We start from the raw sequence: 15,207 nt of genomic DNA on the forward strand, positions 1-15,207 counted from the left end.
CCCGGCGCGGGGTGGGGGTTGGCGGGCCTCGCGCGGAGCCGGTCGGCCCGCTCCACCCCACACGCTGGGACTCCCCCTCAGCGAGAGACCGGACCCGGGCCCCTCGTCCTCGGGGCTCCCGGGGAGGGCCTAACGTTTCCCGTCGCCGCGGGTGGTTCTTGGATCCGGATTCCAGCCCAGACTTTGCTGGGAGCCGGCCGGGGAGCGGCCGGGGGAGCGGGGCCTGGGTTCCGCGTTACAGGCCTCGCGGGCTGATTTCCGGGTCGGTTATGCGGCTGTAATGCGCATTTTTGGGGGGGAGGGGGCGGGGAAGACCCTTTGGGGGCTAGGCTGGATTCGAACACGCTACGTGCCGCCGCAGTTCAGCCCTGGTAGTGGAGTTAAAAAAAGTCAGTTGGTATTCAGGGACGCCGGCGGTTTATTCATCTCGAGAAATAGTCTTGGTGCGGCAAACGGGCACCGAGGCAAGAGCTATGTGTTTTATGTTCCTCGAACACATTACTTGGTTGGGAAATAAATCATGATCCTTGAAAACATGCTGTGCCTTAAGGCCTGTAAATTCCGCCTTTACCCCCTACAAAGGTCCTGACAACGGTTCTGGAAGAAACAGGTCGCACTCAGCTCCTATAAGCTCCCCGAAGCGCCCCCCCCCCCCCACCGCCAGAGCCAACCCGATGGGGGCAAGTGTGGAGAGTTGGGAGGGGGAACATGGAAACCCCCGTGTTTCTGGGGTCGAATGTCTTTGCATTCAAAATACCGAGTTCCCAGACGTGGTTCTTACAGGGGGTTCTGTGTCAGTACCTGTTTGTACAGTGATGCCAAGTTTTTGTTTTTGTTTTTTTGTATTTTTGTTTTTCTCACCTTAAGATCACCGTAGTAATCTTCAAACAGTCACAGTTGTTGGCCCGGTATCTGTCACGTTTCTGTGTGACTGATTTGTGTGGCTAATTATTTTTAAGTGGACTCGAGTCGTTGGTTAAGTGTGTGATCCTCTTCAGTTTTACTGGTTTCTACATCTGGAGAGTATAAAGTTTCCATTAATTGCTCTCAACTATAATGACAAGTTTGGGAATATTCTTCAGGTGATGCCTTGTGGTCAACCAGATTGTTGATTGGGTTATAATACCTTTAGCTTCCATCTTTAAATTTCCGAAAGTTACTCAATAGGGACACATGTTTTGAAGAAAGAAGTCCACTTTTAGTAGTAATTAAACTAGATCTTAACAGTTTAACATTTGATTGTCAGTAGTTTATGAATTATGAAACATGGGAGTCTGGTGGTGATTAGAGATGAGAGACGAAACACACAAAAATGAGAGTCAGTACCTCACAAGAACTCAGTAAGATCATTGTACTTACAAATCAATAGTAGACATTGAAGAGGAAAAGTGGTTATTTAAAGAAGTTGTTTTGAGGCTGGGAATGTGGCTTAGGGGTTAAGTGCTTGCCTAGCTTGCATGAAGCCCTGAGTTAGATTCTTTAATACCATATAAACAAAAAAAGCCAGAAGTGGCACTGTGGCTCAAGTGGTAGAGTTCTCGCCTTGAGCAAAAAAAGCTCAAGGACAGTGCCCAGGCAAGCCCCAAGACTGGCAAAAAATAGAAAGTTCTTTTTTTGTTGTTGTTTTTTGTTTTTGACTCAAGGCCTAGGTGCTGTCCCTAAGCTTTTTTGCTCAAGGCTAGAACTCTACCACTTTGAGCCACAGCACCACTTGCCAGTTTTCTGGTGGTTAATTGGAACTTTCATTCTCAGGTTGGGTTTGAACTTTTGTCTTCAGACCTCAACCTCCTGAGTAGCTAGGATTGCAGACTCACTGGCTTATTTAAAAGTTTTGTTTCAGAAATGATTGTGCAGTTAGTCCAGGTATATTAATCATCAAGATGTTTTCACCTATCACTAATACTTCGGATGAACTTTCCTACTTTGGATAATGTTCTTTTCTTTTTTAATTTAACTTCCATAAATACAGAACTTTTGAACTTTTGTTTAAATACAAACTGCCTGTAATCCTAACTACTCAGAAGGCTGAGATCGGAGACAAGGTCTGAAGAGAGGTGGAGCTGTGGCTCAAGTGGTTGACCACTAGACTTAAGCAAAAAAACTTGAGAGTGCCCAAGCACTGAGTTCAAACCCCAGGACCAGCACAAAAAACCTGACATGGGCTTATTTTTATAGTTTAGAATAAAATTTTCTGGACCACAAAGCAAGCTAGGAAAGGACTTTGTGGAAGTAGTACTTCCTGTAGGTATCATTTATGTGATCTTTGTCACATAATTGTAGCTAGAATTAGAATCAGCACTTGACTTTTAACTCCTATATTTAAACAAGGAAAAATGGAAAGCTTTTGTTTTCTTACTAGCTTGTATAGTTGGGGGTGGATTTCATTGTTACACCTTCATGTGTAAATGGGAATTATAACTTTTGTTGTTACTGATTTGAAACATTAGGAAAATTTCCATAATGTTTTTGTGATTTTCTTTTGTTAAATAAGGATAATCTTAGGATCCTTATTTATCCAAAATATACTAGAATATAGGCTGTTAATGGTAAATGCCTTTTCCTCCCCCTTGGCAGTGCTGGGGATCAAACCCAAGAACCCCCTGCAACATGGTAGGCAAACTATACATCTTTTCTGTTACATTTTGTATATATTTTGTGCCTTCAGCTTTTATAAACCTCTATAAACACAGCTATAAAAGTTTAACCCAAAATGTTTCTAAAGAGTTTCCACTTTCATAAGTAACAATTTCCACATAACCAGACTAGAAGTTCCCAAGAAGGCAAAGAGTGTCTGTACTGGCCTTTGTAAAGTAATTCAGTCTTTGCCCTAAATATTTACCTTGTTGGACTTTGGTAGCAATGTAAAATACAGCTCTAAGACTTTAACATACTGTGGATCTCACTGTTGTCCTGTGGTAATAGCTTTCCTGTTCCCTTCAGTTATGGCTCTGTAAAACATGGAGTATGTAAACAGTATTTTTTGTTTTGTCTTACCTGTAGTAAAAAATGGAAAAATTAAAAATATCGTGTGTGTGTGTGTGTGTGTGTGTGTGTGTGTGTATTATTGCCTGTACTGGGGCTTGAACTCACAGGCTAGGCACTGTCTCTGGAGCTTCTTTTTCTCAAGGCTAGTGCTCTACTACTTGAGCCACACCGCCACACTTCCACTTTCTGAATAGTTTATTGGAGGTAAGTGTCTGATGGACTTTCTTGCCCAGGCTGGCTTTGAACTGCAATCCTGAGAACTCAGCCTCCTGTGTAGCTAGGATAGGATTACAGGTGTGAGTCACCAGCACCTGCCTAAGCTTCATGCTTTTATAAGGAAGGAAATTGGATAGGATAGGAAAATCTGAAAACTAAGTTTTGCCTAAAATAATGATAGTTCTGAATGACAAAAATAAAAAATAGCTGACTTGTTTAATGTAAAATGTACTTTAATTGGAAGTGAGGCTCCAGAAGATCTTGCTACATTTCCAAACTCCACTGAGACTATACTAGGTGAATTAAACTAAAAGTGTATAATATACTTTGGTGCCTTTGTTGGAAAATAAAGTGTAAAATGACTGTGTCACAGATAAAGGTTAGTTTCTTACATTAATATCTCTGAAATTAAGGTTTTTGAGTTTCTTGTACAAGACATTACAAGATTAAGGTAAAATTCTGGCTTCAAACAGCTATCCTCAGACCTCAGAGTCCTGAGTAGCTAGGATTACAGGCATGAGCCACTAATGCCCAGCTTTCATGTTGTGACTTTTTTGTGTGTGTGCCAGTCCTGGGATTTGAACTCAGGGCCTAGGCACTGTCTGAGCTGCTTTTGCTCAAGGCTCCCACTTTATCACTTGAGCCTTGAGCAAAAGCAGCTCAGACAGTGCCTAGTTTTTCGTGGGCTGTAAGAATGATTCTTGTCCTTTCTTATACTTGTATTTCCTTGTTTTTCCTATACCTGTGAATCTCCACATAATTTCCTAACAGTTTTTTTTTTCAATTAAAGATTGTGCTAGTCCTATATCAGTAATGATACAGAGTTTAGCCATATAAGATGATGTAAATGCAAAACATTTCACAGTTGAGTTTATGTTTACAAGAGGAATCAGGCTAACAGTCTACATTTCTTTTCTTTTTTCCCCCGGTTGTAAGGCTTGAACTTAGGACCTAGGTGCTGTCTTTAAGCTCTTTGTGCTCTAGGCTAGCACTCTACCACTTTGAGCTACCTCACTACTTCCGGGATTTGAATGGTTTATTGGAGATGAGTCTCACAAGGGTTTTTGCCCCAGCTGGCTTTAATCTTAATCCTCAGATCTCAGTTTCCTGAGTAGCTAGGATTACAAGCTCGAGCCTCTGGTACCCAGCTAGTTTACATTTCATTTTGTTTTGCTTTGTGTTTAAGACTGAGGAAAAAGCCAGGCATGGGTGGCTCACACCTGTAAATCCTAGCTACTCTGGAGGCTGACATTTGAGGTTCAGCTTTAAAGCCAGCCAAGGTAGGAAAATGGATGAGACTCCAATGAGCCACCAAAAAGCTGAAGTAAAGACTAGCCTTGAGCACACAATGCTCAGGGACAGTGCCCAGGTCCTGAGCTCAAGCCAGCCTCCTCACCCCCCCCCCCCAAAACAAAACAAAACAACACTGAGGCAAGATTTAAAAGACAGTTCCAAGTAATTTGGTAATAGTTAAAAATTTTGGAAGATACAATGTGTTTGCATTGTCAGTACAGCTAATCTACTAGAATTGAGTAGGATTGTCCCAGTGAGCCTTCCGGTACTTTTAGAAAGTACAGTTATTTACTCCATAATATTTCAATTAAGTTTAAGAAGACATATGAAAGTCATTTACAAGATGATTAATTGCTTCCACACAGAAAATGGTACTCAATTTATCTTCTTCATTGACATGGGGTTGCATACTACTAAAACTGGAATTAGGGCTGATGTAGCTCAATGTCCTTTGAACCAAATCTCCAGTTTGAGTTTTTTTTCTCTCCTCCACCAGTGTTATTCAGAGGTTAAGGCATACTAGGGTTAAGCAGGTAAATTTATTGTTTAACACAGTAGATAACATATACAAAGTTAAAAGTGGCCAACTAGGTGCCAGTGATTCACACCTCCAATCCTAGCTACTTAGGATGCTAAGATCTGAGGAATGCAGTTCGAAGCCAGCCTGGGCAGGAAAGCCCATGAGAAATTAACCACTAAAAAGCTGTAAGTATAGTTATAGCTATTGAGCTATTACCATTCTCTGCCAGGACCATCCTAGTCATTTACTAATTATTGCAAATAAGGGAAATCATAGAGCCTGTGTTTCTTTGGGTCTGGCTCACTTCACTTAATATGATTTTTTTCAAGTCTTTCCATTACAGAATGATGCTAATGGAAATAAACTCCAAGACATAAACCTGTTGGTCTTTTTTTTTTTTTGGTTATTGACCTTTTTGTCACCAATGTACTGTATCTAGTTCTTTCTTCCTATTTATTTATTTCTTATTTCATTTTTCTTTTTCCATTTGTTTAGCCCTGGCAATCACTGTTGGAAATGAACTTTACCACATGGGGAGGGGAGGAGACAGGGAAGGAAGGGATAGTGGGAGAAAAAGGAGTGGATAACAATGTTTGACAAGAAATATACTCATTATTCATCACTTTAACCCCTCTGTAAAGCATTTTTACAATAAAATAAATTATCATTAACATAAAAAAAAGCTCTGAGTAGGCCTGGGAATGTGGCTTAGTGGTAAAGTGCTTGCCTAGCATGCATGAAGCCCTGGGTTTGATTCCCCTGTATCACATAAATAGAAAAGCTGGAAGTGTAGCTCTGGCTCAAGTGGTAGAATGCTAACCTTGAGCAAAAGGAGCTCAGGGAGCCAGCCGCTGGTGACGCATGCCTATAATCCTAAATTAGTTAGGAGGCTGAGATCTGAGGATTGCAGTTGGAAGCCAGCCTGGTAGGAAAGTACATAGACTTTTATCTTCAGTAAACTACCCAGAAAAAATGGAAGTGTCACAGTAGCTCAAGTGGTAGGGTGCCAGCCTTGAGCACAAAGAGGCTCAGGGACAGCACTCAACTCCTGAGTTCAAGCCCAGGACTGGCAAAAAATAAAGATGCTCAGGGACTACAGACAGTGCAACTACACCCTGTGTTAAACCTAGGAGTGGAAAAAAAACCCAAACCAACCCCTCCCCCCCACCACCACAGGATTTTGAATCTGTAGCATTTTGTGGCTGTTAGAATGTAGTATTTGGATAGATTGAATTTTAGTTCTAAATGGAAATAGTAGTTAATGAAACTGTTACTTAATTGAAAAAATTTGTTGTAAGGCACATATTTAAAATAAAACTTGTAACATCTTAATTTTGAAACAATTTTAGAGGTTTTAAAATGATTTTTAAAGACCTTATTGTTCTCTTTGTGAACATCAAGAGTAACTTTTAGTGTGCTGTGCTTTAGGCACATAGAATTTTTTTTCCCCTTTAAATGGTATATGTTCATGGAACTTTTTTCAAGTTGGCATTCATTAACTTTTGTTTATATTGGTGTTACTCTTCTGTTGAGGTGCTGCTATCAAACTACAGTGAAGTATGACTGTATCTGTCTCTTTACGTAGAATACAATAATATTAAATTTCAGGACACAGAAAATGACTTAAAACACAGAAGTTTAAGAACTAGATCTAGTAGATATAGTAGCCTCTGCTGCTAAGGAGGTAATTACTTGTTTCCAAAAAGGATATGTTAATAACGATGATAGTCTTTAGCAGCAAGTTGAAAAGTGAACTAACATGTACACTGTTTTTTTTCTAGCCAATGAAGGGAGTTGACAGAATCAGCAGCCAAGTGTTGGACATACCTAGTATAATTCTCATTGGCCTTTTAAAACCAGTGTTTGAGTTTAAAAAATATACTTTTAACAGTTACAATTAAAATTCTTGAAATTTAAGGATAAGTAGTTTTGCTACTTCACCCATCAAGAAGGAATTATGTCCTTTTTTGAGGCTAGTGGGCCTTTACTTTTGTCTCTACTAATAAAACATTGTGGTAGTTTTGCTTGATCCTTTCTCCGTTGGGTTATATACCAAGCCATATAATAGATCCTTCTCCAATTCTGAAGCGGCTATAAAGGAGAGTGACAGAAGAGAAATGCTTGCTATTAGTTGCTTAGTCTTCCCAGTCAACGGAAGCCAGAAGTTATTTTTTCCAGTCTTCAGATGCTTCTAGCTGTAGCCATCATCAGACTACAACCATGTGAGACACCATGTCTCATGGATCCCCAGAATTTGAGCAAAAATGATTGTTTTGGTAAGCCACCAGTTTTATTTTTTTGTTTTGGTTTTGATTGGTTGTGGGACATGAACTCTGGGCTTGGGCGCTGTCCCTGCACTCTCAGCTCAAGGAGAGCGCTCTACCACTTGAGCCACAGCACCACTTCCGGTTTTTTAGTGGTTTATTGGAGATAAGAGTCTCATGGACTTTCCTCTCAGGGCAGGCTTTGAGCTACAATCCTCAGATCTCAGCCTCCAGAGTAGCTAGGATTACAGGTGTGAGCCACCGGCGCCTGGCAACCACCAGTTTTAAAATGGTATGCAGAAGTTGATAATTGGGACATGTGTGTATTTTATTGAAGAAATGATTTTATGTTCTTCCTTTTTTTTCCCCCCACCAGTCCTGGGGCTTGAACTCAGCACCACTTCTGGCTTTTCTGTTTATATTGTACTGAGGAAAGCAGCCTAGGGCTTCATGCATGCTAGGCAAGCACTCTACCACTAAGTCACATTCCCAGCCCGATTTTATATTCTTCCTATACCATCCTTAACAAAAAGGTAGGCAGGGCTTATTAGAATCTGATAGCAATAAGGAAATGCTTATAGGTTGAAACACTCATCAGGAGATTCAAACAATTGCCATCCCCTCTCTTTCCTAGAGATCTTTTAAAGCACCTTAGAAACCTAGAGCTCAGAGAGACCGTAAACTTCCTACTACCCAGTTCTTAAGGGATCATCCAGATTTCCTTACCTCCTATTCTTTTAGACCACTTATTTCAGTAAATATATATGCTTCAGTATATATATATATGATATATATATATTTCAGTAAATATATGTGAAAATAAAATGTGTTCATTTATCTTGAGGGTGGCAGCAAAACTTCAAAAATGCTAGATGGGCTTTGTGAGCCATAAAGCTTCCAGCTCTTTTTAAAAAATTAGTAATAGTGGGATATATATAAAAAGAGGTCATAGGCCAAATATCCTTGGAGATTTAATTTTTCACATTTTGATTAACTATAATTTACTGATGTCACAGATTGAAATAATTGGTGAAACAATAGTTTTTACTAATGTGAAGATGTTATGCTTTTAGACTTCAGTATAAGACAGTTTAAAATTTATAATGTTGGGGATTTGAAATTAATGCATACTTCATCTTAATATGTTACATTTGTGTTGTATCAGCTATAATTTTGTTTAAATGTGTGCTTAATGTTCCCCATCTAATTGTAGATTTCACAGTCTGAACTCCAGACTCATATGGGATATTTGATTAGCTTGAACTTTTGAGTTTCTTAAACTTTTCCTTTTTTACTTTGGGTGCTACCACCAGGGCCTTGTTTTTTTCTCCCTCTCAAGGCTAGTACTCTACCACATGGGCCACACCTCCACTCCTTGTGTTTAGGTGCTTAATTGGAAGTAAGTCTCCTGGACTTTCCTGCCCAGGCTGGATTTGCCTCTTGAGCCTACAGTCTAGCCTACAAAACTGGCTAGTTTCTGTTTATATCTGCAAAATAAGACATACATTATTTGTTTTAAACAATATGTACTTAGGATACATATAAAAGTGGTAAAATAATTGTCAGTGTGTTTAAGTAAGCATTGGTTAGTATTCACCTTGAAAGTTCGTAGATGCTTTCTAAAACTGCAGCTAATTATTTGATTTTGAATTAAGGTTTCTTTTGTTCATTTTTTTTGTTGTTTGTTTTTTGGTGCCAGTGCTGGGGGTTGAACTCAGAGCCTAGGCATTGTCCCTGAGCTTTTGTGCAAGACTAGTGCTCTACCACTTGAGCCACAGCTCCATTTTTAGCTATTTTGGTAGTTTAGTGGAGATAAGTCACACAGACTTTCTTGTCCAGATGGCTTTGAACTGTGATCTTCAGATCTGAGCCTCCTGAGTAGCTAGAATTACTGGTGTGAGCCACCAGCACCTGGAGTTTATTAAGGCTTTTTAAGATTAAAAAAAAAATACTTTTTTCAGCCTGGTGTTGGTGTGGTGGGGAGGGGAGGGATAAATATATATACTTTTATTTATTTATTTTTGGGTCCAGTTGTGGGGCCTGAACTCGGCCTGGGCGCTGTCCCTCAGCTCTTCAGCTCAAGACTAGCGCTCTACCACTTGAGCCACAGCGCCACTTCTGGTTTTTTTCTTTTTTCTTATGTGGTGCTGAGGAATCAAACCCAGAGTCTCATGCATGCAAGGCAAGCGCTCTACCACTGAGCCACCTTCCCAGCCCCGTAATATATATATACTTTTATAAAAAAAATACATTTTTTTCTGGTCCTGGTGCTTGAACTCAAGTCATGGGCACTGTCCTTGAGTCTCTGTGCTCAAGGCTAGCACTCTACTATTGAGGCACAGTGCTACTTCTGGTTTTTTCTGATTGACTAGAGATAAAAGTCTCATGGGCTTTCCCTGCCTGGTTTCAATTGAGGCCCAGTAGTAGTTAGGATTACAGGCATGAGCCACTGGCGGCCAGCAATGTAGAATGTGTGAGTGTATTCTTGTCGGTCATGGGACTTGAACTCTGGGCCTGGGTGCTATCCCTGAGTTCTTCAGCAATGCAAGTGCTCTTTCACATGAGCCAGAGCATCACTTCCAGTTTTCTGGTGGTTCGGGCTGACTTTGAACCATGATCCTCAAGATCTCAGCCTCCTGACTAGGTAGGATTATAGGCGTGAGCTACCGGTGCCTGCCTTGTAATATATTCTTTCTCTTTCCTTCTCCTCCGCCCCCTTCGGTTGGTTGTGGGGCTTGACATCTGGGCCTGAACGCTGTCCTTGTGCTCCTCAGCTCAAGGCGAGCATTCTACCATTTGACCCACAACTTCCAGTTAATTGGTAGTTAATTGGAAATAAGAGGCTTTGAACTGCAATCCTCAGATCTCAGCCTCCTGAGTAGCGAGGATTACAGGCATGAGCCACCGGTGCCCGGATTTTAAATGTTTTATGTATGTATTTCTAAGACTATTTTGTACTTTTTTTGGGAAAGAAAGTCAACAAATTTTAGAAGGGTTTGAGATTTAGGAAGTAGCACTGAATTATAAGTTTTTGTGATGATTGAATATGTTAAAATAGTTTTGACTTTGCTGAAGTTTTACCTTATGGTTTATATTAAAACGGGCTCTAAATTTTGTATGACACATTGATAGGTTTTTCTTTCCCTTTTTCAATTTTGTTTTTTTGAGACAAGCTCCTTGTATCTTAGACTGGAATTACTTTGGTGATTCCTCCTGCCTCAACCTCAACAGGTGTTTTGCTTTTTAAATACAATTTCAAATAAATAGAAAAGCTATGGGAATAGTACAGAATTTCATTATCCTCAACCATTGTAAATGTTACCATTTTATCTCATTTCTACTATCAACTTCCCCTCTAATACTTCCCCCTGGCTGCCCACCCTCCCTTGTGTATATGTGGGCATTTGTATGCATGCCCACAGTTAACCTGTTGGTCAGTTTGCAGGTATGAGAAGTTTTTGTCTCTAAATACTAAAGCATGTTTCCTAAAAATAAGACTTTTCTTTGCTTATCCATTGTGCTATCAAAATTTCAAAACTAACATTGTTATTTTAATACAGATTTTATTTAGATTTCCTAAATTTTCCCAGTTAGTCTCAGATATGACTTTGTTCATTTGTGTATTTTTGTCTCCTGTAATATGAGCTATGCTTCCATGACATATTTACATGCCCTTTTATTTGGTTTTGTCTGATTCTTCCTCTTATATAGGTTCAGATTTTGCGTTTTGTATAGGAGTGCCACAGAAATGTTTTATTCTTAGTTATCACGTAAACAGTTTATGATGTTGATTTCCCATTATTGGTAATAACTTTGATGATTACTTGATTAAGCTCTTATCTGCCATCTTTCTATATCTTATGTGGTGTATACTCCTAGTTATTTTTGGGGGGGGGTCCGGTGGTGGGGCCTGAACTTTGGGCCTGGGTGCTGCCCCTCAACTCTTCAGCCCAAGGCTAGTGCTCTACCACTTGAGCCACAGCGCCACTTCCGGCTTTTTTCTTGTTGCTTATGTGGTGCTGAAGAATCGAACCCAAGGCCTCAGGCATGCAAGGCAAGCGCTCTACCAATGAGCCACCTTCCCAGCCTACTCCTAGTTTTGTAGACAAACTCTACATTCTTTTTACTAGAATTGTTTTACAAGCATGAATATCTTGACTCTAAAATAAAATCTCCTAAAGGGTTATATCCATACTTGCTAACTACTCACAAATCAATGTTTCATGGATACTAATTTTTTTCCTATTTTTAAATTTGTTTGCAGATGGAGAACTTAATGTTCTAGATGATATCTTGACTGAAGTGCCAGAACAGGATGATGAACTGTATAATCCAGAGAGTGAACAAGATAAAAGTGAAAAAAAGGGTAAGAATTCTGTTTTCTTTAAAAATCAAAGTGTACTTGTAGATTCAGTTTTTTTAAATGTGTTTTTGTACTTGTTTCCTTGCAGTTCATATCAAAAGCTGATAGCAAATCATGTTCTACATATAGACCCTAGTCAGTATGAATAGTAGTTGAACCTTTAAGTATATGGATTAATTCAATGGCTGACAACTAAGTTTTTATTTAGATTAATTTTGGAGTGAAGGTATTTCAGAAGACATTTTAAAGAAATGAAGCTTTTTCCCTCCCTTATTCACATTATCTGTAAATCTTTGGTGAAATTAGTAGAATGTTAAAAATACTTTTATGTGTCTTTCTAAATTATATTTTAAAGGATCAAAGAGAAAAAGTGACCGAATGGAATCTACTGACACCAAGCGACAAAAACCTTCTGTCCATTCAAGACAATTGATTTCTAAGCCACTAAGTTCATCTGTCAGCAATAACAAACGAATAGTTAGTACAAAAGGAAAGTCAGTCACAGAATATAAAAATGACGAATATCCAAGATCTGAAAGAAACAAGCGGCTAGATGCTGATCGGAAAATTCGTCTATCAAGCAGTGCCTCTAGAGAACCTTACAAGAGTCAACCTGAAAAAGCTTGTCTACGGAAAAGGGATCCTGAAAGAAGAGCTAAATCTCCTACACCAGATGGTTCTGAGGTAGTAAATATTATTGCAGATGTAAAACAGAAAACAATTTTCTTTGAGGCTTTAGAACTATTTATTCATCTTGACCTTGTCTGTTACATGACTGCTGATTCCCTTTTTCTTTAAACATCAGAGAATTGGGCTTGAAGTTGATAGACGTCCAAGCAGATCCAGTCAATCTTCAAAGGAAGAAGTGAACTCTGAAGAATATGGCTCTGACCATGAGACTGGCAGCAGTGGTTCTTCAGATGAACAAGGTAATAACACTGAGAATGAGGAAGGAGTAGAGGAAGATGTGGAAGAAGATGAAGAGGTAGAAGAAGATGCAGAGGAAGATGAGGAGGTTGATGAAGATGGAGAGGAGGAGGAGGAGGAGGAAGAGGAAGAAGAGGAGGAAGAAGATGAAGAGGAAGAGGAAGAAGAGTATGAACAGGATGAGAGAGACCAGAAGGAGGAAGGAAATGATTATGACACTCGAAGTGAGGCCAGTGACTCTGGTTCTGAATCTGTTTCCTTCACAGATGGATCTGTCAGATCTGGTTCAGGCACAGATGGATCAGGTAATACTTTTTATGTGTATTTGAGTTTTTTGGTGGTTACAATTTTAAGGACTTGATTTCTTTTTGTGTATGTTAAAATTAAAGTCTATAATTTTTGAGGTGGGATTAGCTATGCTCTTTTATAGTTAAAATCTTTTATAGTGTTCCTATTATATAAAGTAACCTTGAAAAAAATTTATAAATTTTTGTAAAAATGATTCCAGGTTACAAATTGATCAGCTACGTATTAGCAGAAGTCCAAATTGTGTATATAGAAATACCAAGTTTTAATGTTGTAGGTGCTTACATTTTTGTGTAGTAAAATTAGCTATCTAAATACTTATGTGCTTGAAGTATATCCACACAAGGCCTTCCCACTAACTATTATGACATTTCTGTGGTAGAACACCTTTGAATTTCCATCATGTGGCAACAATCAAAATTTCTTTTTGTTCTTGGGAGCCCAAACATATCTTTTCATTCTGTACTTGATTGAGATAAGGTCTACAGAGGTCCGAATTGTAAAGGTTACAAAGTAGAGAAGAACATAAAAGTTTTTATGGAAGGGTAAGGACTGTCTTAGGTCATCTCTTTTAATACTACTTTCCCTCTTTGTCTTGATTCATGTGGTGTAAGTGTGAGTCTAGTTAATATTTGATGAAAAGACCACATAATTTTGTGTTGGGGATAAGTTGAGTATACAGCAAGTTAGGATAAGTTAGCATACTTTGTTTGGGTCCTCCTGTTAAGAGTGCATGGTGAATAGAATCTCATGGTCTATTTATGTCAAGATGCCATTAGATTTGCTATATATGCAGAAAATTATTCAATGGTAGAAGAAAAATTCCATTTTTAGAATAGTTTCACTTTATAGAATTTTATCATTAATACAACATTTCTTTTTTTTTTTTTTTGGGTCCGGTCGTGGGGCCTGAACTCTGGGCCTGGGCGCTGTCCCTCCGCTCTTCAGCTCAAGGCTAGCACTCTACCACTTGAGCCACAGCGCCACTTCCGGCTTTTTTCTTTTTGCTTATATGGTGGTGAGGAATCGAACCCAGGGCCTCAGGCATGCAAGGCAAGCACTCTACCACTGAGCCACCTTCCCAGCCCAACATTTATTTCTTGATATGAATGATGGAGTAAATAAGTCTTCTCTAATGATTAGCAAATGAAGTGCTTTAGCCTTATGCTCTATGGAGTGTAGATTTCAGGGTCTTAAAACGATTTCTGTCTCTGTTTTTCTCACAATGTCTCTCAGGGTCTAGACTCTTGAACACACTTGAGACCAAAAAGTTTCTAAATGCAGAGATTAGTTGTTGGGTTTGATGTGAGAATGAGATTTATTACAAACTAATGGGATTTGTCTCATAATGAAAAATGCATTGATAAGCAAGGTGTGGAAGTAAATTTCCTGGGATCCAGGAGGATCGCCATTTTAAGGCTATTGTGACTAGTGAAATCTTGTCTTAAAAAAGACCATCCTCCCCTCCCCCAGTAAACATTGACACTATGAAAGAATGCTCAGTTACTGTGAAGAATGTGTGAAACTACCCATTGGGGAAGATACTTTGCAATTAATTTTTTTGGTATCTGTTAAGAACAGTTTAAAAATTTTCAGTCAAGCAATAGAGACTTAGTTAAATGGGTGGAGTTGCAATGGTTTGCTGCTGCTTTTTTTTTTTTTTTAATGCTAGTCCTGAGGCTTGAACTCCCGGTTATGGGTGCTGTCCCTGAACTCCTACTAACTTTCCTGCCCAAGGCTGGCTTCAGACTGTGATCCTCAGATCTCAACCTCTTGACTAGCTAGGATTACAGGCTTGAGCCACCTGCACCTGGCAATGGTTTGCATTTTTAAAAAGCATTTTTAGAAATGCCAGTAATGCGGCAGGGTACTTAATATTTTATGTGGAAGACATTCACACTGAATGGGAGACTATACTTTTATAATAAATGAATATGGATATTCAAATTCTTTTTTTCTTTGTTTTTCCTTTCTCTTCTTTCCTTTTCCCTTTCCTTTTCTTTCTTCTGTTTCTTTTTTTTCTTTTCTTTCTTTCTTTTTTTTTTTTTTGGTGAGTCCTAGGATTTGGACTCAGTGCTTGGGCACTGTCCCTGAGCTTTGTTTTTTTTGTTTAAGGCTAGCACTCTACCACTTGAGCCACAGCACCACTTCTGGCTTTTTCTGTTTATGTGATACTGAAGAATTGAACCCAGGGTTTCATGTATGCTAGGCAAGCACTTTACCACTAAGCCACATTCCCAGTCCAGAATTCTCTCTCTTTTTATCCCCCCTTCCCTGTCATGAGGCTTGAACTCAGGGTCTTTTCAAGGCTAGTGCTCTACCACTTTGAGCCA

The 15,207-nt window shown here is 39.3% G+C and overlaps 1 protein-coding gene across 1 annotated transcript in view; it reads left to right on the plus strand.

The window, feature by feature from the left end:
* Positions 1-674: 674 nt before the first annotated feature.
* Positions 675-15,207, plus strand: part of Ythdc1 (YTH domain containing 1) — a 37,835-nt gene continuing 23,302 nt past the window's right edge. Inside the window, exons 1-4 of the mRNA XM_013008939.1 lie at positions 675-807; positions 11,543-11,644; positions 11,997-12,325; positions 12,447-12,873. Coding sequence (XP_012864393.1) covers positions 675-807; positions 11,543-11,644; positions 11,997-12,325; positions 12,447-12,873 — 991 coding nt within the window. The remainder of the gene's footprint in view (positions 808-11,542; positions 11,645-11,996; positions 12,326-12,446; positions 12,874-15,207) is intronic.

The sequence above is a fragment of the Dipodomys ordii genome, unplaced genomic scaffold (genome assembly GCF_000151885.1).
Source record: "Dipodomys ordii isolate 6190 unplaced genomic scaffold, Dord_2.0 Scaffold8, whole genome shotgun sequence".
NCBI classification, from domain to species: Eukaryota; Metazoa; Chordata; class Mammalia; order Rodentia; family Heteromyidae; genus Dipodomys; species Dipodomys ordii.